Raw genomic sequence first — 25,221 nt, forward strand, 5'->3', positions numbered from 1 at the left:
GAAAATGTAAACACAGGCTCCTCCAGTCTGCATGGCGTAACTCATTTCATCCAATTCCCAGGAGAATCCGACCTGGTGGCAGGCATTAAGAATGACTCTATAGAAACAGTCAGTGTTTTTGCTGATTGTCTTGTTTGCTTATGTAGGTCATATGGAGACATCAGTATTAAATTGAGACTGTTTCATAACCAGCAGCAAATAATTTAAGTAATGTTGAGTATAATCCATAGTATTTTCATAGAAAGGTGTGTGTTCAGGTTATTTTACATAATAATGATTCAACAGAAAGTGCATACCCAGAAAAGAAGAAAAAAAGAAAAAAGATGTTTCTATGCCAGCAACACATTAAACTTAGAGGGGCAAAAACATCCATGCAATGTCTACTTATTTCAAGATCATCACTGTAACACCTTAAATGAGGGCTACTGTCCAGCTATTTTGAGAAATTGGGATTACTTTTTTTAAACAAAGGTTGAGTGGCTACAGAAAAAATGTTGTTTCCAGAACTGAACAGAGTTATTGTGTTGATTTTTGAGCTGGACAGTACTCATTTTCCAAAAGTCACATTGTGATTATTTTGATTAGAATATGAGTCATGATTTTAGTAGAAATGGTCATCTTTGCATTTTATTTTCACTGAAAAAATATAAGAATTGTGATGATTTTACATAAACGCGTGGTCATTTTTTCTGTGGACTGTAACAAACAAACATGGTTTGTTGTGCCTGGAGAATGTGATTTGATGCTAGATGCTAACTGGAGACATAAAAGGTTCTTTGGCTTGTCCCCATTGGAGAACCCTCTTTAGTTCCTGGTTGAACCTCCTATAAAGACTCCTTTTGGAACCCTTGTTGAGTTATACTTGGAACCCAACATATAGGTTTATACCTCAAACCATCTGTGAAAAGCACCCAGAGCCCCATATGAGAACCCTTTTATGGGGTAAATCTTCTACTCAGAATCCCCCATGGTAAGTTCTATTCAGAACCTTTTCATCTTCTAAGGGTGCTAACAAGAGCCCACCAAGGGGATTCTGCTGAGAACCTTTTTAAATTATGGTAAAGAACCTTTGACAAAGCAGTTCTTTAAAGATTTCAACAATCCTTGAAAAAACTGTTTCTCCCAAAAAGGGTTCTTTGGATAAAAAGGGTTCTTAATGGAACCAACAAAGAACTCTCAACTAACCCTTTCTTCAAAAAAGGGTTTTTCATAAGCAAATAGTTATGGGTTGAACCTCAGCCCTTCAGGAAAAACACTTTTGGAACCTTTATTTCTAAGAGTATGCAGGGAAAACTCTGTAGCAACACAATGTCTCATTTATAATTGTGTGTTGTGAGACACTGATTTTTGATAATGCACTTGGCTATATTGCAATTTCGATCATATTTTGATTAACTGTTCAGCCCTAATAAATGGCAAAATTTCTTCAAACAATTGGTGAAACAAAGAAAAGTGCCCTTAAACAGTAGAATTCACTCTAAATTGGACACCTCATTTTCCATAATACCCCTCTTTTAAAGATACTTTCTTGTTGTAAGGATGCATGCCTTCTCAAATTAGTTGCCAGTATACATACAGCAATCAGGTAAAATATTCCCTTTATTTTATATAATGCATACTGAAGGACATGACTACCATTATGTAATCAGCATTAACTCACAAACAAGACTCAACTGATCTCAAAAACTGTAGATCTAGAAGTTTGTGTGTGTGGGTGTGATGATGTGCAGCAGGATGATAATTCAGACTTTTGAACCCGTAAAGTCATAGAAAAACAACAAGGCTGAGTCCAGATTTTGTTGTCGTTTTCGTTTTAGTTTGTTTCATTATTGCTTCAACGAATCTCCCATCTTCACTGCAATCATCAGAAAAATATCCTTTAAGAAAACATATTCGTCTTCAAATCTATATCACGTTATTAGGCACAAACTCTTAAATTCTCTATAAATATGTGCATACAGTATACATCTCCACACACTCGAGCACAAATGAAACACTGACACAAACACACACTCTTGTTCTCACACTCTCACACCAATGGTACAAACAACTTAGAACATAAGTTAACTGACTGCAGCTGCCTACTATGAGTTTTCAAAATTATCTCAAAGTTAGACTCAAAATGATCAACAACCAAACTCTGAAATACATTTTTTTTTCAATACCAGAGCTTTACTATTATACCTACAAATACACAATTATAAATATATAGCATTTTGTTCATATCTGTGATATGCATTTGTCAGACAAAATGGAATTAAATCCTTTTGGATTCTTTGGCCTGCCCCTCGAACCCGCATACAGCAGAAGATACTCTTCTCATCAGTGCATAGTCAAAAACCTGTGGAGTTTAGCTACCCAAGTCTCAGAAAGGAGGTGAACATACACACTCACTCACTCACTCACTCACACACTCACACACTCACACACACACACACACACACACACACATAAAGATTCTCATTCTCACAAACACACATGCACTAACACGTACATGGCATCCAGAGAAGGTTAGGTTAAAGGGTTGAGGCCCAGGTTTACAGGTCCAGGGTTCATGTTATCGTCTCCTAGGCGATAGCATTCTCCAGTGGTTCCTTCTCATCTGCTGTGGCGTGATCCGCCCCCTGTGCCGCTGCCAGCTCCTCGTTCTTCTTTAGCTCCCGCTGATATTTGGCCATGATAGCAGCGTAGGCGCAGCCGTATACTGCTGCAGCCAGCATCATCAGACACACGATCCCACACACCACGCCGGTGATGATCACTGTGGCAATTGCGTGGCGTAAGTTGACAGGCCGCTGCCTCTGCTTAGTTTCACACTCTGGCATACTCCCTCCCCCTCCTCCTCCTCCCCCACCACCACCACCACCAACAAAACCCTCCCCCATCGCCATGGGGACATGGAGAGCATGGCTAGAGGGATGAGCGTGGTTGCCATGGGTGTGGCCTCGCAGTAACCTCTCAGACTCCAGGTGGTGGATGTTGGCAAACAGATAATGGTAGCTTGTGGTCATGCAGGCGTGGAAGAGCTGATAGGGGACTTTCTGCAGGTCTCTGTCCCTCATTTCTTCTGGCTGAGAGCAAATCACTTCATCCACCACTCCACCTTAGGATCAGAGTTAGATAGATAGAACACAGAGGGATGGTAAAAGACAGACTGAGGGCCAGGAATAATAATAATAACAATAATAATAAGAGTTTAACCAATATATTGGCCAGCTGTTATCGGCCCAATATTAGGCTATAACAGCAACACAGGTCTACTGCTGCAACAATTAATCGAGTAGCCAATCAAATGGAAATAAGTCACCAACTATTTTAATGATCGGTTAATTATTTCAGTAATTTTTCAAGCAAAATAGAGAGAACTGAGGACAGTAATTGTTTTAGTTTTAAAAGCAAAAATCTTTCCCATTTTTGCTTGATATACGACTTCCAGTGCTCGACAGTCCAGGGTCTCTATTGTACTATTTTGCACTTTATTATGCACCACACAGACAGAGAGACAGGTGGACTACAGGCAGGCCAGTCTAGTTCCGACATTATTTTACTACTAAGCCGCACTATTGTAACACATGCAGAATGTGTCTTGGCATTGCCTTAAATGAGCAGGGATGTCTCTGAAAAAAAAAAAAACATTTTGTGGATGGCAGCATACGCATTAATGAGGCCTTCACAAATGTGACACTTAGTCATGCTCTATTTGTGTTTTTATTTATAATAATTTATAATAATTAATTTAAAATGTATAGATATTTTTTAGTATTTTTTTAAATATTAAAATACTGGTGAAAATTTACTGTTTCAGTGACATGATAACTTTTGTACAATAATATTTATTGTTGAACTGTAAAAAACATGTCGTCCATAACATACCTTTACCGCTTTTGAGGGATCGCTGCAAAAAATTTGTTATATTTATATTATTATTATGTACATTGATACCTAAATTTTTTATATTGGTATTGTATTGGCATTGTCCCCCAAAATCTAGTATCACTCGGGCCCTAATTGCAAGTACATTACCTGCTGTTAATTGCCCACTTCCTTTATGGCAGCTTACTACAGAGGAGAATGCAATCATAATAATCATAGCTGTGTCTGAACTAGCCCATTACTTAAATATTTATTAATCTGGGGTGTAATGGCTTACTTTAATGGGCCATGTTAGCAGTTGTGATATGATTAACAGCTCAACCACTGCAGCGAAATGAACCGAGTCTGTTGGAGAAAGCGTTGAGTTAGTTGCTCTCCTGTTTGTCCTGTAAATCTCTTTATTATTCATCTCTCTCTGTATTCATGTTGAGTGTGCCCGGTCACACGCTTCCTTTCTTCTTGCCTGATTAACCACTGGCTTTCTATTAAGCACACATCCTTGTATCTGGGCCCATTGTTCTGTTTTGCAGTAATTAGAATTTTCAGCCTTTAAGACGAAAGATGTGTCAGGGTAACATAGGCATGTAGGCGGGCCAGCCAACTCTAAGTGAGCTTCGCTTTCACTGTACACTGGTTATTTTGTTATCTAATGCATGCTGGGGTTGGTCTAGCATGGAAAATAATGTGGTGTGCAATTTAACTCTTAATCACCCATGTACACTCTATCTGTGGGTCTAGAGATCACCACCATAGTTGCAGTGGTTGCTGCATAGAGTGCTTAGCTTTCAAGACATTATTTAGGTGGTTCTTATTGCTGCAGGCACTTTTTTTTTGCTAAGCTTTAGACACTTTCAGACACTTTACTCCACTGTAAATGTTGTACATAGTCACTCTAACATTACCCACATGAGTATAGCACACAGAACGGCTACACACCACACAACATATACACATCCCACCATCTTTAATAAGTGGAAAGAGCTTTTAGCCTGGTCTTAAGTCCACTGTGTCAATCTCTCCAAGGACAAAATATTAAACATTATATCCATTTGGGGTCTGTCTATTTTAATCCCTAAAAGAGGCTTTCACCATATTGTGTAGCCATTTCTGTTCCAGTTCAATAGTGGTTTTAGGACACTTTCCTGCGTTAAAGAAGTAATATGTAAGACTTTAGGGTTCAAAAATGAGTACTACAGTCCATATAACAAGCTGGAGCTATAGACAGTGTATAAAATAGGTTGGATCCCAATTTAATATATGACCTATGGTTGAAGTCAGTTGTTTCCACCTGCCCCTCCTTCCGAGGCTTGAAGTCCAGCCATGTTGATACTTTGAATATGAAAAGTGATGAGCCCTTCACTGTAGGTTGATCAGCTGTTTATAACTGTCAATCATCGGTTGATTTAAAGTTAAGCCTGTTGCCTGTTACACACACTAGAGTTAGAGTTCAGTGACTTCCTGCCATACTTCCTGCCAGACCCCATTAACATATTGCTCAAATTAACCGTTATGAATTAACTCTAATAAATGTGAAACAGGCAAACAAAAAGAGTAATTCTGGACCAGGATAGATAATTCAAATAAGAACATACTGGCTGTACTGTTATTGTCGGTGAAGCCAGTACTTCAACTTAGCATGGTTCCTTAATCGCTGATGACATATCGTGGTCATATCATGATTAGGTGCAGTAAATATATTACTAATTTCTCCTTTAAAGATTACCATAATGTAATATTACCATAATTTTACAGCATGCCCAGCAGGGAAGGCACTGTGATTTATGAATGTTAGAAATGTTAAAGTCCTTCCTCAGCTAAGGCCTAGAGCTACTATTGCTCTAACCTTTAAAGAGGTAGGTCTCCAGCCACAATTTGAGGCCTATGAGCTGGCAGTCACACCTCCAGGGGTTGCCTCGTAGTGTGAGGCTGTCCAGACGGGTCAGAGCCTCCAACAGGGAGCGATCCATCCGTGTTAACCTGTTGTGTGCTAGCCCCAGGTGGCTGAGGTTCCTCAAACTGTCCCCCATGGCTCCAGGGATACCCCACAGGCTGAAGGAAAGGGACATGACAAGGAAATTAGATCAGATACAATAAGTAATGCGGGATCAAGTTTACATTGTGTATTATTCGGAGAGAACAAATTTGATCTGTTCCAGTTTTGTTGCTTAACCTGTTGTGTGAGAGGTCGAGGTGTGACAGTGAGCGGATAGGTCCAAGCAACCGCTTGTCAAGCTCTCTCAGGCTGTTGTAGGCCAGACTGAGGCGCTGGAGCGTCCTGAGACCCAGCAGAGCAGTTGGTGAAACAGATGTTATAGAGTTATTAGACAGATCGAGAATGCGGACGAGGGGTATTTCTCGGAAAGCCATTGATCCCAGCCCCCTGATACGGTTGTCTTGGAGATACAGTTCTTGGGTGTCCGGATGCAATCGTCGGGGGATGTCATACAGGCCTCGACCCCGGCAGTCTACTACTTTGGTGTTGCTGTTGCAGCTACACTCCTTTGGACAGGCGTGTGACAAAGACAGGAGGGAGAGGAGGGCGCACACCAGTACCACTGTGGAGACAGGGGGACACAACATTGGATGAGACATCTAAAAGTATGCCTTTGTATTTGTAGCTAGATCTGAAAAAGTGTACAGCTACATATACAGTATAGGATATATATATATATATATATTATTTTCTCCTAGGCTGAGTAAAATGTGATCTCTCTCATCAAAACCCAGGATACCATTACATAATTGATCCTTCCTAAGTCCCGCCCCTTTTTGCTATGTGCTCCAGTAGCAGTTGAGCAAGCTTGGTACTCAGCAGAACCTTGTTCAACTTTCTCCTTTCCTTTAATTAGATATGCTATGTGCTAGGCTTGCCTGTGTTGAAAAGGAAACCAAATTTTTAAGATGGTTAGAAGATGTTGCCCAGGGACATATAGGCTATAGTCACATGTTAGCACAAGTTTCAAGTTAGCTAATATTAGCCAAATGCTGAATAATTTTCTATCTAATGATTAATGTAGATTAACAAGCTAGTTAGTTACTGGTTTGCAAACTTTAGCTATCAGATATATAATTACCTGGCTAACATAGGAAGGGTCAGTTGCATACATTCACACCACAGTCTTCAGTTGCTACAATGACCACCTTCACTATAGGAAATAAATGCCACAGGAAACATTTAAGTGGTCAAATAAATCCCAGGATTGGTTTGGCATAAATGTATGAAATGTTACATAAATGTTTGGAAATGAAGTCTTTGGGAAATGCTGCAGTTCACTTTGTTTCTGCTCAGATAGCACTGCTCTTTGTCTGATAAAGAAGAAAGTTAACTTATTACTAATATGCCAACTCCCACCTCCCACCCTCCGTTAGACAGTGGCCCTTGGTGACTTCACCAAAGCCTCATAACCCTTCACCCACTCTCCACCCACACACAAATCCATACACAGCAGATATTTGGTGTCTGATTCCCTTTGAGATGACTTCACATGTCCACTTCTTGTGGAACATTACAGCAGTATTTATAGCACTGGCTGGACTAGCTCGAGGCTTGATGAAATGAATCTCAGACCCAAGCCTGGGCATGCAACTAGCTCACAAGATATACTCAAAGATCCTGAACAGATAGATGAGCTGCACCGTGTTTCTCTCCACAAACACAACAGCTAAAATGTTCTTCTGAGCAGCTCAGCAGCCGGTTTCCTAATTGGGAATGTTTATGTTTTCTCAAATGGGAATTATCTCATTTTCTTCTGTATCAGGCAGCTTTTCCCACTAGAATCTTTGCCATAATTATGCTTTTGTGATGAGGCAGCTGTTAGTCTCATATCACTGGAACTTGTTTCCACAATCATATAAGGAAACACTGTGCAGCTATTAGCTGTAATAATCAAACATCCATTGAGGAATGTTTATTTGAATGGGACAGCGCGGTTGTTTATAGTCTGTGGTCACACAACACTCAACTCACATATCTGATATTTGGAAAATTCAGCAATTAGCCAACAATATCACATAAAATACTAATGCCATCGTCCCACTGCTTCCCTGATCTTTGAACAAACACTCTCGTATTGTTTTTTTTTTTACTTTTTATTTGTTTACTCAGTTCATCCATGCATGTACTTTGTTCACCATACTACAAACTGTAAATAGAGCTGCAACTAACCATTATTTTCATTATTGATTAATCTGTTGATCAGTTTCTTGATTAATCAATTAGTTGTTTGGTCTTCAAAATGTGGTGAAAAATGTGGATCAGTGTTTTTCAAAGCCCAGGATGACATCCTCAAATATCTAGTTTTGTTCATAACACAAATATATTCAGTTTAAAATTATAAGAACAACACAACAACTGCAAGTACTGCACATGGCAGAACATTACACTTGTTCCATTGAAAAGCATATAATCATCATTTTGTCTTTGCCTGGTTGTTGGATTTCTTGCAGTGGATTGTGATTTCAGAGCAGGTGTTCCCAGGTCTAACCTCAGGTGTTACTTTGGTACAGCAGCAGTGTTGCTGTTATGATAATATGTAGCTCGCTGCAGCTAAACCCATCACAACATGGCTGGGTTGAGAGTTAGCACACTGTGGTGCAAAGCTCTGTGTTAATTGCATCTTAGTAGTAAAATGAGAGTATGTGTGTGTGTGTGTGCCAGAATGCCTTGAACCACATGTGCTTACACATGTGTGCACTTACTCATAAACAAACTCATATACATACTATGCATACATGGACGCAGATAAACAGCATCAGTTCAGTGGAGCGTTTGTAACAGCAGCTCTGGAATGAGGTCAACACAGGAGAATGGCTTTTTGCTCTGATGTGTCCCTCCAGTCCAAAGTACACACAGAGAGACGTTTGTAATGACATGCACACACGCTCCACTTCAAATTACCACTTTAAATCAGCTCATTACCAATGTCAGTACCTATTTACAACAGGAAATCACCAAGTATTTTGGTAAACAGTCAATTGATTTGAGTATTTTTTTTAAATAAAAAAACTGGCAAAATTCCCTAAACAATGTCAGTACCTATTAGCAGCAGGAAACATCCTGAACCAATGCTAATACATACCTGTTATTAGAGCTGCAACAATTAATTGATTATTATAGTAAATGAAATTAATCGCCAACTATTTTGATCATTGACTCTTTGGTTTGAGTACTTTTTAAAATAAAAAATGTACAATTATCTTACTTATGTCAATGCCTATTTGCAGGAAACGCTCAGAAGCAATGATAATGTGAAGCTTTAATCAGAGCTGCAACAACTAATCAATTATTTATCAACTATCAAATTATTTTGATAATGGATCCATTGTTTTAAGTGATATTTTATTACAAAAAAAGTTAAGAAAAATCTCTCTGATTTCAGCTTCTCATATGTGAATATTTTCTGATTTCTTTACTCCTCTATGACAGTAAACTGAATATCTTTGGGTTGGGGACAAAACAAGACATTTTAGGATGACATCTTGGGCTTTGGGAAGCAGCAATCAACATTATTTCATTTTTCTACATTTTATGGACCAAACATCCATTAATCGATATTAATTGATAATGAAAATAAAAATTGGTTGCAGCCAGCTATAATCATAAAAGTTTGAATGGAATCATGTGAATGTAATACTCAGTTACACAACAGTTTACACAACATACTAGTCTGAGCAGCTGATGGCAGCCTACCTAGTTATGCACATACAAATACACACATACACGTGTGTACACAACAATGCATTCATGTTGATATTCTTCCCAGTGATGGAGCTCTCACCTCTCATAGCTGCCAGTCGTCCTTGGGCCGCTTGCGTTCGATCTTCTTTTAGCTCCCCTTTTGGATTCTATTGATGGTCATTGGTTGATGATCCATTAGCCATCAGTGAGATTGAGATTAGCCGTCCTGACTCTCATCTGTGCAGGCTGTTTTGGTCAGGTGGTGGGAGACAGAGAGGCCAAGATCAGCAGCAGAAACCTGTGTTGCCCTCAGGATCCCCAGCAGCACTGCCTGCACGGCCATAAAAGCCCATCAGAGCACAGAGAGCTTACTGCCAGCCAGCCAGGCAGCCAGTCTGGGAATCACTGGAGTTAGGGAGCTCTGCCTCTATCTCTCTCTCTCTCTCTTCTCCCTCTCTGTGTCTCTGTGTAGCTCTCTCACTCTCTCTCAACCGCTCTTTCTGTCTCTTGTATTTTTCTTCATGCTGTTTTTCCGCCTTTGTTTCTATTTTCCCTTTTTTCTTGCCTGATTAGATTTCATCTCTCCTCCTCTGTTGAATCCAAATCAACACTCTGACCTCTGTGTGTGTGTGTGTGTGTTTGTGCCTTTCTGTTTTGCTCTTCCTGTCCCCAGTTGTATTGGTGAGTTTGACGGTGTGTCATCTCCCAGTGGACAGCTGTGCCTCCTAAATCACACGCACGTACGCTGACATTCACGTTCTCTCCTATCGCTCTGGCATCGAGTCGAGCAAGACAAAATTAGATCTGCATTGCGTTGTGTCTACGCAAACACTCAGACACTTCAACACACACAGTGAGCACAGTCAGAGGATGCCCGTTGCCGTGGCACGCTCCGATGATATTATGCATGAGCCGTGGGCAGAAGGGCTGGCAGAACACGCCCCCAGCACAGCAACACAAAATGCACGAATGCACACACGCACACAGCACGATATTAAGCTGTTGCAGGAAATTTATACATGTTTTTTTTTTTGCATGTAAATGGATTGCCTGTTAAGCTTATATGAGCTCATGGGTCGCTTGAAGGAGAAGCAAAAAATGAACAAAGGAGAAGACAGGAAGAGATTAATGATCAAATCATTTTTAACGATGAGTATGATTAAGCTTACGAGCTGACCTTGGCTTGTAGTACCCTCCCTTGTATTTGCCCTCCTGTCCATTCATATTTATATCCTTCCTTCTGCTGAAGGGCATGACAATTATTTTCATTCTGTCATATACAGTAAAAATTCAAGTCAATATGTGACTACAGCTTATATTTAGTTTATTTGATGTGGTAAATGTGCAAAGATATCAGCCTCAGGCAATTAATGCACACATGAAAATGTTTTAAATGCACATGTAGGGGCATGCACCTGCGCGCACACACACACACACACACTTGCACGCACTTGCACACTTGAGTGTTCATGTACAGATAACATAGGCAAATACATCCTCAAATGTGTGATGACACCTTTGGATTTGTTAAAAGCCCATATGGTTGATGTGTGCAGACAGTCTGTTGTGTTTATGATGCAATGTCTGAAATTGTTAAGCATCAAGTTACTAAAAAAAAAAAAGAGAGAGGAAAAAAACATGCCCTGCTATTCCGTCTGCACAGATTGTCATATATTATCACCATGTGCATCTCCTGTGACGCGTTTAATGCATGTGGCATAAACTCTCCAAGGGCAAATTACAAAGATGGTTTACATGTTATGTTTCTATTAAAGGGGTGTTTTTGTTTTTGTTCGTTTGTTGTTATTTTTTTTAAGTGGGCTTGTATGAGGTTCTTATCAATACTCAGTATATTACCTACGGTAGATGGTGTTCAGCACGCCCTCTAGTTTAAGGAATGGAAAAAAAATCGATAGGATTATCAGTGTAGGAAGCTGATCGATGTAATGCCATGGACAAGGTCAGCAGCAAAATGTATTTAAGCCATCTAATAAAAAGGATCACAAAAAAATCAATGCGTTTAGATGAATGCTTGAATTAGAATAATTTCATGGGAAATTGTCGCTATGTAAGCCAAATATCATTCTCTCCATAGCAACCTGGCCCGTTTGGCAAAAAAAAAAGTCATTTTACTTTGCAGGACATGGGAGTTGCTCATCCACCGCTGCCTCAATCAGTTTGTTTGCATTATTGTATGACACGTTTGTGACGTGTTTTAAAGGTTTACTTTGGATTCACTGAAGTCACACAGTAACACAAACAAACTAACCAACTAAGGCAGTGATAAACCAGCATCTCCCATGTTCTGCAAAGTAAAATCTGAGTCTGGAGAGAAAAGGCTGTTTGACGGCTAAGTAAAATGGAGGAAATATAGTCCTTTTTTAGATGACTGAAATACATGTTCCTGCTGTCTACAGCAGTTACATTGCTTAGCTCCCTACACCTGTACTCCTGCTACTTCTCAAACTGGGAGATATCTACTACCATCTACTGTAGGTATTACACTGATTGTGGATAAGTACCTCATACAACCCCACTTAAAAAAATCCGAACCATCCCTTTAAATCAGCTAGTTTTTTCAACTCCAAAGCAATTAAATGCCTAATCATTTGGAGCTTAAATCTTGCAGACTGCTGCCACCATTAACAACAGCCTCCTGTTCCACTCATCTTCTGACTGTAGCTCTGCATCTTGACATGATCCGCCCCTGCACCGTGTCACCGCTGTGGAATTCACCACCAAATTTTCAAATCACTTCATCTCTCAGACAGAGCTGTGTTTGTGAGTTTATGCTCATCCCAGAGGTGTTTTTGCTGTCACTAGGATGTGAACTGAAGCATACACACTCAAAGAAGACACACCTACACACTAATGCCTGCCCTTGTTATAGAACATACATGAGCACACACTCGGATGAACCCCTGCGCTGATGGATGTATATTTTTATACAATCCTTATTAGAATTCCAAATACCTGTAGGATTTAAAGCGGTTGTCATCTTTCCCTGCCTGGGATTGTCCTGATAGGAGATTGGTGATGGGGTGGATTTGGAGAGGATTTTATGTCTCTTCATCTTTGGACTTATAAAACCCAGCTCAGGGCATAAACAGCCCCAAGTTCTTAAATCATACCTAGGGAAATTAAATGTTCCCCCGTAGTACAGAAAATTCCTGAGCATTAGTGAGGCAGATTTGGGATTTTGTCCTTTTTGTTCTGAGCCAACTTCCAGGTAGCAGCCAACATCGCTGCACTTTCAACCTCTAATACAGTTTTACAGAGCAAACCCCTGTACTGCTCATGTTGGATTTATGCCTCTATGAATTATTTTTCCTTGTTGAACGGTAATGCCAACCTGTGTATGTAACTAAATTTAAAATATTGTCTTATTTATTTTGCAATTTCATATAAGTGCACTACATCATGTTTCAGATGAGTTGTTTTCACATATTTGAATTATTAGAGGGTTTCTCATTTCAGAATTCACAATTTTTTTTCTGACTACTTAAATAGACCTCCTTATAGAGGGCGCCCCTATAGCTCAGTTGGTGGGACCTACACACCATGTGTTGAGGCTATCAGTCCTCTGCAGCGGCTGCCGGTTCAATTCCCAGCTGCAGCACATTTGCTGCGTGTCATCCCCTCTCTCTCTCCCCCTTTCCTGTCATATCTTCAGCTGTCCTATCTAAATAAAGGCAAAAAGCCGAAAAAATAACCTTAGAAAAAAAAAAGACCTCCTTATATGTTTTCCCTCTTCAATCCCTGTTTCCTTTGTTTTCACAGCTTTTGATCTGTATTTGTTATTGGCGTAATGATCTCGGTTCTCCCTGGTTTTGTACCATGTGTGTTTCCATTGCTGTTGCCCAGCATCCTAAATTAGCCTCTCCTCCTGGGTTTTCCATGTGGGTGTAGAAATGGTGGGCTGCTGAAAGGATCTGGCAAAGCTTATGACAGGATAATCTGCACCTGTTCCTCTGGGCAGGGGCTAAAACAGGCCACAGCAGCACCCTGCTGCACTTAAACAATCACGCAAATGCACAGTCACACTGAGAGCAGTGCAAACCAATGGAATATTTCTCACTGATAATATTCTCTTCTCATGTTGACATCCAGTCAAGCGCTCTGTATTTTATTAAGCTACTGCCTCAAGCTTTAAGGATTTTTGTTTTTATTTGGATCTACTGCACACTCACTTTACTGTCTCTCACAGTAACTCATTACTGTGTTTCTCTGCATAAATTATCATAAAACAACAAAGTCACACAAATGTGCCTTTACTGAAATACTGCATTAGGCTGTAAACAATTTTCAAGTTTACACAAGTTTTTTGTGCTTTGATATTTGAGATTTTTTTTAACCTAGCCAGTTTTAGCTTTGATGACAGCTTTGCACACTGTTGGTATAATCTGAAACATTTCTTATATAAATAAAGAGTAAACACTGAAGAATAAACAGATAATCTATCATTTGTGTAAATAACTGCCAATTTAATTGATAATTATATTAGGCCTTTGTTAAGTTTTATTATTTATATTCTAATAATATGATTAGGTATTTGAGTATGTGTGTACAGAATGAACATTTGTGCAATGTAAGAATCAATGTTTAATTACAGTATGTCTCAAGTATTTAATTGACAAACTGTGTTATATTATGCACAGATGAGGGGTGTCCAATTTAGAAATTAAATATTTGATTGGCACTGTGTAGCCTGGACTAAGATGCTTTTTTAAGGGTCAAAACATCATGTTTTCATCTACAAAAATGGTCCACAGTAAATTACATGACTCTCATTGTTATCATCTTTATTTTGGGGTGTCGTGATATACCAGTACCGGCAATAACTGTGATATTTTAAAGATGAAATATTAATATTATGTGAATAATACACATGATAATATCAAGTAAATAATTAAGCGCCTCTTAAACATGCAATATGCTCTTAAATGAGGTACAGTTATGGTTACAAAGTCTCTCTTCATCTAACTTTACTTGCATTTTGAGTGTAATTCAAAAAGACAAAATGCACAACAAACAAAGTTAAAGATGACCTTGAGTGTTAGCTTTTTTTTTTTTTTTTTTTTTTAATAAATATCACACCAACATTGTTATCATGAATTCTGTTTTGCAACAACGTTGTTGTGAAATTCTGATATTGTGACAGTCCTAGTCTGAGGGCTGTTTTTCCCAGTGCACTGGCACATTTCTGTTTTTGGAACTTGTTACATGAATGCATGAATGCATCTGTTCCACAGTCTTTTGCATTATGCGTCTGCAAAGTCACATTTGTGTATGGTTTTAAAGCTTCCAGTGCTGATTCTGCCCTTTGAAAATATAAGAATAACACACCTTGCATTCAGTCTTTTGCAGTTTCCTTCCTTTGGTGTGAAATACATTCACACAGTCAACATAACAATAGTTGCATTTCCACTGTATCTAATAATAGGCCTATTATAACATCTTGATACAGTAAGTCGACAAAAGCCTACATTGGCCAATCAATATACTTGCCTTCCTGCAGTTTAATACAGTTTTAAATCCATCCAAATGCCACATTCTCTCCCATTTAGTTTACTACCTGCGGCTACTCTGCATTTGGATGAAGCTCTAAATGTTGCTCCTGGAAAGACTTACAGATCCCAAAAGCATGGCAGACCCCCGCTGAGAGAAAGCCAGGGTCCTTGGAGTCTTAGTAGCAGGGGGTAGAGGGAGAGGAGGACGAGGAGGAGAGCAAGGAGGTTAAAGCCTGTGGTGAATGTGTCAATCTTTCCTCTTCCAGCTCTGAAAAAAAGCTGACACATTTAATGTCAGGGACTGTTTTTTTTCCAGGCGAGGAATTCTGGTCAGATCTGTGCATTTAGAGACCTGCTGAGATGAGGCTTATGGATGTGAGAGCGGCTCTGTATACCAACTCTGGAAATGCCTGTCGGGATAACAACAGGGAGGCAGACGGAGGAATGGGATAGATTTCATGTGGGCACAGAGAGAGAGAGCTCTGGTTTAGGATCGTGTGAAACAACATTTTGAGTGTGGTTTGCGGCATCTGTGAACATGTGCAGATAGTGCAATGTTATGTACACACATACACTTAACAGCCTTCCAGAAAAATAAGCTGACACATATATGATGCAGAGTGTAATTGCTCTTTTGGCCCATTTTGTCCAGCAGGGGTTTGGTGCGATGGATGTAGATGTGTTCCCTCAGTTGGGGTTAATGAAAGATGCACTTTGACTCTTTGTGTATATTCATAATAATCTCTCTCTCGCCTGTAGGTTGGCGTCTGTTGCGATACAGATCACAGTGTACTTTTCAGTGCGCAGAGAACACACACGTCCCGTTGCTACGTTTCACTGACTGTGTTGTCCCTCTTTCAGCTGTGGGCATCCAGATGAAACTGGAGTTCTTTCAGAAGAAATTCTGGACAGCCAGCAGACAGGTATGCATGCACACACACACACACACACACACACACACACACACACACACACACACACACACACACACACACACACACACACACACACACCCTTCAGGGGAAAAAATGCTCATTTTGATATCCATGACCACTTTGTTATGTATGATGGCCCATATCTGCCAATATGATGATAATAAAATCCTCTTACTCATTGTGAAGAGTAACTTTATCTCAATAATGACTTAGTATCTCAAAATGATAAGTACCTCAGATTTTTTTTTCAGTAAGTATCTCAAAATAATGAGAAACTTTCTCTAAATAATGTCTTGCTCAAAGTAAAAGGGTTATTCATTATTCATTCATTCATTTCATTATCTGTAACTGTTTATCCTTTATGTGGTGCAGGGAGGCTGGAACCTATCTCAGCTGTCTAAATAAAGTCTGTCAAAAATAATTTAAAAAAAAAAAAAGTATTTCAAAATGATGAAAAACTTTCTCTAAGTAATGAGTCAGTGTCTCAGTGTTATGAGAAACATTGTCAAAATGATGTCTTAGTAAATAACTCAATGCCCAAGTCATTATTTTCAGATACTAACTCATTATTTTGATATACTTAAGTCACGTTTTTGAGAAAGTTTCTAATTATAATGATGTACCTATCTCAAGATAATGAATATTTTTAAGATTATGACTTAAGTATATTAAAATCATGAGTTAGTATCTCAAAATAATAAGAAACTTTGAATAATGACTTTTCTCAAAATAAGGAGTTAGTATTTCTAAATAATGAGTTATTATTTCCAAATAATGAGGAACTTTATCAAAATAATGTGTTCAAAATATTAACTCAGTATCTTAGTTATTTTAAGTCATTATTTTGATATACTAATTAATTATTTCAAGACGCTAAGACAACATTTTGAGGTTTCTCATTATAATAACTATATCAAAATAAGCATCTCAAAATAACTCATTATGAGATAAAGACTCATTATTTTACTAAGATACTAAGTCATTCCTTTAAGAAAGTTCCTTATTATAATGACTTACAGGATCTTTGTTTTTTTCCCATCACATATGAATTTTTAGCACTCGTTCTTTTTCATAAAGCGCCCTTTGTTTATGATATTTATGTTTTTGAATAATAACTCGACATGTACCTACATGTTATAAATGTTTAATGACTCAAGGACCCATGAAAGTTGTTTGAATTGTTTGGTACAACTTTTAGCACGTAAAGGTCATCAATCTCTTTTATTCCATTTATTTATTTGAAAATGATTTCGGAAGACAGTAAAGGTTTTCAGCTGACAAAAGGCATCTGTGTTAGTGACCAAACAGACTGAATATTTGGTGTGACACCCTGATACACTATGTAGATATCTTTTTTCTGATCTTACAGTGTTCAGCATTAGATGGGAAATGCTCCATAAACTGCGATGATGAGGTCAGTCAGCCTTCCCTTCTTCTCGATCAACTATCTGCGGTTTTGACACTTTTACTTCTTACAGCTGCTTTGACAAGTTGTTTTCTATTTAACAGAACATTAACTGCTACCTCATTGACAACAACGGCTTCATTCTGGTAGCAGAGGACAACACTCTGGTAAGACATCAACACACACAGATTACTGATACACACACATACGGCTAGATGAAGCAAGAAAAAGATTGCATAAGAGTCTGTTTTAAAGTATTCATAGTTAGAATAAACAGATTTATTTTTGTTTTTCATGCCAGCAGAAAACAAAGGGAAATTCATATTTTCATATTTTAGAGCTAGCAGCAACATTAGGCTGCATGTATAGACAGAATTGTGTTGAGTATAAAGTTTATATTGAGATTGCATCAGAGCAGATGTGGATGAGTCTGTAATGACCATGTGGAAGTCCAAGAAAGAGCAAAAACCTTCAGTGGTGCCTATCTGTTTTCTTATTAAATAATATTTGTTCCTTCATCTCATGCATATTGTTGTTTAGACTGCTCTCAAGGAGACATGCTGCTGCCCTAGCATCTACCCTCTGCTTAGCTGTCACCAGACATGCTGTCACTCCAGCTTTGGCTCATCTAGAAGCCAGTCCGCTGGCTGTCACTGCCCTTCCTTTCGTCTGCTTGTTCTTTTCACGTGTCTCTCACTTGCTGCCCCCCCGTTCTTTATTCGATTTTAATTTGGAGGTGACGGAGCATTTCGGGTTCCACTTGTCGAGTTGTTTCATCTCGTCGTTATGTAATGGAGTGCCATCGACCTAACAAGGTAACATTAATGTGATCTGGCGAAATGTTGCGTTAAATGTGTGAGTAGGTCTGCCGAGTTGAACTGGAGGATCTACAGGGCATTTCAGGCAATTTAACACTTGAAGAGGAGGTTTCGGGGGCGAGATGCAGCTGAGGTGGGGTTCTCTACCTCCCAGGTGTGAAGAAAATTAGGATGTGGATAGATGGAGGGTGTAGTTCACCCCCCTCATGCTCTGTCTGGTATGGCTAATGGTTCCTAATGGTTTGATAGTTCTGTCCCTGTGGCATCACCTGGCTCAGAGCAGTTTGGACAGCAGGAAGTGAGGCCTGTGACTGTGCAGCAGTCATGAATCTCTTGGGATCTTGAATCATGTTTGTCATTATGCTGCATTTAAGTCTTTTATCAAGCTTATCCAATGTCAAGCTCTGTATCATTGTAAATGACTGCTAATCAGACAAAACAAGCAATTTGAAAGACCTAAACACCTTGTGTTCAGGAAAAAAAAATGAAAAACTCAGAAACTCCAACAACACTTAGTAGTATGACAAAGAACTTTATTGGTAAACCAATAGTTTTTGGCTTGTGGCCTTCATTAGGATCTTTTTTAAGACCTCTAATCTGCACCGGCGACAGCCATGGCCAGAGGCTTTATGATTTTGGGCTGTCCTCACGTCCATCTGTCTATTCGTCCTTCTCATTTTAATCAACAGAGTATCTCAGAAATGCCTTGAGGGAATTTAATCAAATTTGGCACAAAAGTCCGCTTGGACTTAAGCATGAACTGATTAGAGTTTGGTGGTCAAATGTCACTGTGATGTCACAAAACACATTTTTAGCCACAAGTCAGAATTCATACACTAATTAGGACAAGATTTCACACAAACATCTTATATGATAAAATGATGACTTGATGACATTTTATATCCCAAATGTCAACTTCACTGTAACATCATGTTCTGCAAAAACATCATAAATGTGTGGTGATTTTATATTTCTTTTGTGGTGCCAGGTTGAACATGTGTGTGTGGCATCAACATTTTAGAATTTGTGGCGTCTTTGCAGTAAATAATATTTGAAGTACTGAAGTCCTCCTCAAGCTCATTGGTTTTAGCTGATCTCCAGATGATTGTCATTGCTCATCACTAAGCTCTCTATAAGTCCTCTGTCCTCTGTAAAAATGGTCTCTAAAGGCATTTCCTCATTTGGTCTGTTTAAAACAGACTGTGGTCCGTTTGACCATTTAGTTCAGTTTGTTTGAGCTTGTGTGAAAGCTGTCAATTGAATCCTGGTGTGGACCAAACAACCGGACCAAGACCGCCTGAAAAGCTGGGTCATGGTACAGTTCCAACCGGACTCTGGTGTGGTTCATCTGTGGTGTGAATGCAAACAAACCAACCACAGGATTCTGTGATAGAAGAAGAAGATGTGAAGAAGAAGATGTGATTTTAGCATGATTTCAAAATATTAACTGTTATCAAATCCATCTGATGACTGTGAAATCCCAGTGGTTTCTGGTTATCCTTTTCTTTTTTTTCTCACAAAGTTTCTGTAAACTCAATATATGAAGGTATACAGTAGGACTGGCAGATGCAGTGCTGGAGCACCATTTCTCTGTGTGGACATTACACACATACGAGCTGCAGCAGGTCAGCGAGGTGCACAGTGTGCTCTAGGCTACAAGTCATCCTGTCTCTGTCTGTTACTCATTATTCATAACATGCAGCGATTTGCTTTGAGAGCTCTTAAATGTGCACATCAGACACATTAAAGTGATGCATAAACCTCGGTCAGTCAAGAGAATTTGATTTACACGTGTGGGTCGTCATGACGCACTGATGATGCAGGATGACACTCATCAGAACTATCCATTCACAGGTTACCTGTCAGCCTGTAGAACTTCATGTTTAATTCTTCTGGAGTTAACACTTTACTTTTTTCTTTTGGTCTGGACCAATTTAACCGAACTACATGTGTGAAAACATCTGTGAAGACAAAATGTTTCTCAGTGGAATCACACATGACAATATAGTAATAACTTACATTTAACCTTAAAAGTCTTGACTACATATATTACATGAGTCTGGACAGACATGGATGTAAACTGCAACTTAGCTTGTGAGTGGAGGCAAACAAGCCTGAGGTGGCAATTCTAGTTTAGATATGTGAAGGAAATGTACAGAGGGAGAGGGGTGCATGGGGGCTTGAACAGCTAAATCCAAACATGAGATAGTTGTACTTTTTGCAGACAATCAGAAATTCCTTCATTGCTTCCCGATGTCACCAGGGCATGTATGTTTAAAAATGACAGGTTATGGGAAGCTTTACATATGGGAGACGTCATTCTTAGTTCTTTCCCAAAAATGGCAGTAAGCGTGTTTAATTACCTATTTTTCTCTTCAACCGTGGCCACTTCTTGGTCATGTGGCGGAGCCGATGGAAGGACCCCACAGACCATTTAACACTGTTAGAGGGATGGTGTCAACTGTCCTATTGACATTTTCTCTCATCCAGTTTGATCTGGAGCTTCAAACATCATAAACACAGGGTTTTTCAGGGGATGTTAGCTTTACATTTACATTTTGTTATGACTTGTTTTATTAAATAAAATCAAATCTCTTCCCCTTCTCTCTCAGACAGGGAAGTTTTTTGGAGAAGCAGAAGGAGCTGTAATGAGTAAGCTTCTACAGATGGGCTCTTTCAAGAGGTAAGTATTTCAAACTGCACGTGTGTGAGAGATTGTGTGTACTTAGACTTGCCAACACAAGTGCATGTATGACTGTGTGTATGCATGTGTGTAAATGTATGTGCATAATATCAGGCAGGCCACAGAATGAGAGCATGTCTCCCCTTGTGCTGACAGCTCTTAACTTGGCCAATCGTGTTGAGCTATTCAGCGGTGAACTCCGACCCCTCGCTCAGCAGAGTTCTCCGTTAGGGGATTACAGCAAATCTTTTCCTGAAACGAAGGAATTAGGAGAAACTCGAAGTCACACATACACACACACACACACTGACACACACATAGGCACATTCACGCATACACTGCTTGTTGCAGAGCTGTGTCTCCTGGAAAACGCCAGGAGCAGTGGGTGGCGACATTCTGCAATTAATTTGGAAATTTAACCCAGGAGGATAACTTTCCCAGTATTAGAGAGCAGAAATGCAGAGAAGCAGACGCAGACAGATGCATATTGTCGTTTGGAGTCAAACTGGCTTGGTCTAACATTTGTGGAATCTTTACAGAACTTAGTTGCAGTTAAATGTTAAATTTATGGACAGAAAGCTCACAACCACATTTCCAACACTGCATCAGGCCTGTACCCAGCATTCAGATCTGCCTTCGGGATGTGGGTGAGGAGATTTTAGCCGCGCTGTCTCAGTGCATAAAAATCATGGGTGACAAATCATCGCACAAGTCGACAACCACGCCTGTTTATCATAGGGATGAACCTCAAAAGCTGACAGCACATGGTTTACAGTCCCACTCATAAAAACAAAGAGGCCTAAATCACTGAACCTTTAATGTCGGATGATGAGGGATTGTTTAAAATTAAGGTCGACGCATGATGAATGAATAAGACAACTCATGTCGGTGAAGCTTTAGCATGATGAGTAATTGAGCTCATACGTGGATCTTCACACAGATGAATCCAGTATGATCAGTCTTAACCCAGTGCCATCTGCAGAGAATTAATGTGCTAAGTTGCAGCACAGTTTTGTCTTGATTAAAAAACATTAAAGACATTTTTAAGTGCGCCACTTAAAGCTGACACCAGCTTGGATTTATCTGTCTGCGTCAAGCCTGCCAGTGCAGACAAATGTGCATAATTTATTTTAGTTATATTCAGTTTATCTGTCTTTTTCCAATAAGAATTAGAAAACGAAATCAATAAAAAGGTTGAAAGCGATGTTTTGCTCCCATGCAAAACAAATGGAGGGCACCCACACAAATACTGTAATCACACACCCACGCAAAACCCTCCGACTGATACTGGATTGTTGGGCCGATGCTGACACCGATATTAGGGAGTAAAACATTTCTCATATCGATATATTAGCTGATATTCTTTATGTGGATTATAATATGATTATAACATAGTGAATATAGAATATGTACACAAACACATTTTTTTCAATGATCACACAAAAGTTAAATATGTAACAGAGGAAGGATATTTTACAGTTCAACAGTGAACTATGTTGAATTATATCATATCAGAGCACTGAAACAGTAAAGTTTCACTGGTATTTCTCATAATTATAAAAACTACAGACAAATGTATACATAGAGCTCAAATTATATAAATTTTTAAGACTGATACTGATTTTACAGGGGAAAATTCACTGATTACTGATATGGTGGCCAATATAGTGAATCTTTGACTTGCAATAAAAATAGACCTTTTCTATGGATCGTTCACCAATTTGCACTGATATAATTATGCAAGGGTACAGAGAAGGCTGCTTCTTAAAAAAAAAAAAAAAAAAATAAAACTATCAAGAATATTTTACATTTTATTTAACATATTAAATAATTAAATAATTTGACATATACATTGTTAACCAATAGTAAAAAAAAAGAAAAAAAAGAAAGAATGAATAAAAATAAAATGGCTAAATAAATATCAAAGCTATTCAGCATCAGTTAATTTTAATACTGTCAGTCAATTAGGAGCAGGTTGCAAAACAAGAAGCAGCTTCTCAGCATTTACACCTGCCAGGAAGCTCCTCTTCTCCTCTAAATGTTTCCCATTGTGCTAAATCTAAATCACTCCTAGCATTGTTTTGTGCATTATATGTTCTTTAAAAACATTTTCTCATCAGTGCATATGAGTAAACATAAAAAACACAAAATGCCCCAATTTGCATTATATTATTATTTGACTTTAGCCATTTCTAGGTCTGGATAAGTTAGGAGAAAATTAAACATACTGTACTTGTGTTTTTAGACTATTGCCCATATTGTGTTCTCTAAAATATAAAACTGCAATTCTAAAAATGACTTGATTGTGTTTTTATGGTAGTAGGCAGCAGCTAGTAGTAGCACCTGTTAGTTTACATCTTCCAACTTTATACATAGACTGAACATCCACAATGGTCAATTTTCCAAGGACTGGTTTGTTGAAAATCCCAAATATAAAGCCTGGTTGGCTAAGGATTTTTTGACACATCTATAATTATTTGTCCTCTACTAAAAAGTCTGGAAAATTTGAGTTTGGGGAAGTCTGGGATTTTGAAACGGAAAATGTGTAGTAAGCCTGAAAAAGTTTTCACACAGACAAATATCAGACAACACGTGCTGATACCGATATAGACCACTGTAGCCGTGATAGGCCAATATCACAATATCAGTATCAGTCAGCTAATATATCGGTCGTCTCTAATGCAAACACACACACAGTTATTACACTCTTCTATGTTTGCTGCTAACACCATTATGTGGCCTGGCTTAGTGCTAATTGGTTCCTGGCGGTGTGTTGGAGCTGTGTGTCACCGGTACTGTGACTGAGGTTTGAACATCGCCCAGGGCTGCGGATAGACCGGGCCCACTCAGACATCACACACATGCTCGCACACACGTTCACACACACACACACACACACAGTATTGTCAAGTATATAGGAACTTATCCACAGGCTATGAGAAAGTGTCCAGTGTGTAGGTGTGTGTGTGTGTGTGTGTGTGTGCCCATATTTGTGTGTGTTAGGAACCCCTTCAATAACCTCTCCTAGACAGACCCAGACCTCACACCCTCAGGGTCTACTAAGCCCTTAAATCCTCTGATATCCCCCCCAATATCCCCAAATCATCTACACACACACACCCACCTTCCTACATCACTTTGAGGAACCTCTCGGGAAGCTCTCGGCTTTCACTTGCTTTCCTTTTCCCATTCTTGCCACATCCATCCAATATATTATCCGTAGGTAAAGCGGCAGTTATAGCAGAGGTGGGATCTTTGCTTCCTGCTCCCACACAGCAGTCCAGAAGGCCCCGCAGGCGTGTAATAGTAGAGATAATGTGTGAATCAAGGCTTATATCACCTTATCTGGGCTATATCTTGCATTACTTATTTAAGTCAAACCTGTGAAAACATTCTATCTATCTTTACCTCATTTTATGTCTGTTTCTCCCCTTTGTTCGATCTTAATCTACTCAGGGTCACTCTGTATGACTACCAAGCTCTGTGCTGGGTGTATTCAGAGAGCAGTGACAGCGGACACACACTGCTGGATGTGAGTACTGCATATTTCACACTGCATAACAGGGATGTAATAATGTATTGAATATAGTGACAAAAATATCAGTGTCTTGATACAGTACTGGACAGTGACGATATCTATCATGACATTACATGTTTAATTATTTTACTATTTGCATTTTATATTTAAAAATTACAATGTACAATCCCTGCTGCATAGTTTTTGTTTTGTATGTTAATGATTAACCATTAATTGCCATTAAGAATTTAACTGTTTAAAAATGTATTAATTAATAATTAATCATCAGTCTAGAAATGGAAGTAATTGTAATTTATTTGAAATTTTGTCTGGCAGAGGCATTTTTTTAATGAGGAAACTTCAAAGTAAACTTAAAATGAGAAAAAAATAATAAAATGGGCAAAAAAAGGGGAAAAACATGTTTGTATCTTATCAATGATTAATTAAATAATCGGTTGTTAGCATTTTCAACTATTAGTTAAGAAAATTGCAGAAAATTTGCCGCCCTAATTAAAACATTTATTGCCAAAGACAATTCACACCAATTTTTTTTTTTGCATATGTATCGTCTGTCATGGCTGGCTACTTTTATTTTATTTCATTAAAGATGGACAACAGACACACTTCAAGTCAGAAGTACAAACATTTCATACAAAAAAATGCTGAATGAGTCAAATTTATTATTTAACAAAGGACATTTTTTCCAGCCGTAATTTTTCTTTATCTTATAGTATTGCAATAAATATCGTAATGTGGACTTTTTATCGTGGTATTACCGTATTTGTAGTTTTTGGTGCCGTTAC

General features: G+C 38.8%; 2 protein-coding genes across 4 annotated transcripts in view; one reads left to right on the forward strand and one right to left on the reverse strand.

The window, feature by feature from the left end:
* Positions 1-25,221, forward strand: part of cacna2d3a (calcium channel, voltage-dependent, alpha 2/delta subunit 3a) — a 190,267-nt gene that overhangs the window by 148,955 nt on the left and 16,091 nt on the right. For all 3 annotated transcript variants that reach the window (XM_084721164.1, XM_084721162.1, XM_084721163.1), the window contains 5 exons: positions 15,922-15,983; positions 17,365-17,409; positions 17,505-17,567; positions 20,831-20,901; positions 24,358-24,433. In XM_084721164.1, coding sequence (XP_084577290.1) covers positions 15,922-15,983; positions 17,365-17,409; positions 17,505-17,567; positions 20,831-20,901; positions 24,358-24,433 — 317 coding nt within the window. The remainder of the gene's footprint in view (positions 1-15,921; positions 15,984-17,364; positions 17,410-17,504; positions 17,568-20,830; positions 20,902-24,357; positions 24,434-25,221) is intronic.
* Positions 1,582-10,307, reverse strand: lrtm1 (leucine rich repeat transmembrane protein 1). The gene is made up of 4 exons (XM_084721165.1): positions 9,651-10,307; positions 6,044-6,428; positions 5,717-5,922; positions 1,582-3,103 (listed from the first exon to the last, which is right to left on the reverse strand). Exons 1-4 carry the CDS (start codon positions 9,655-9,657, stop codon positions 2,568-2,570), a joined length of 1,134 nt encoding a protein of 377 aa, XP_084577291.1. The 5' UTR covers positions 9,658-10,307; the 3' UTR covers positions 1,582-2,567.

Source organism: Lutjanus erythropterus, chromosome 6 (genome assembly GCF_056507025.1).
Source record: "Lutjanus erythropterus isolate fLutEry1 chromosome 6, fLutEry1.hap2, whole genome shotgun sequence".
Classification (NCBI taxonomy): domain Eukaryota; kingdom Metazoa; phylum Chordata; class Actinopteri; order Lutjaniformes; family Lutjanidae; genus Lutjanus; species Lutjanus erythropterus.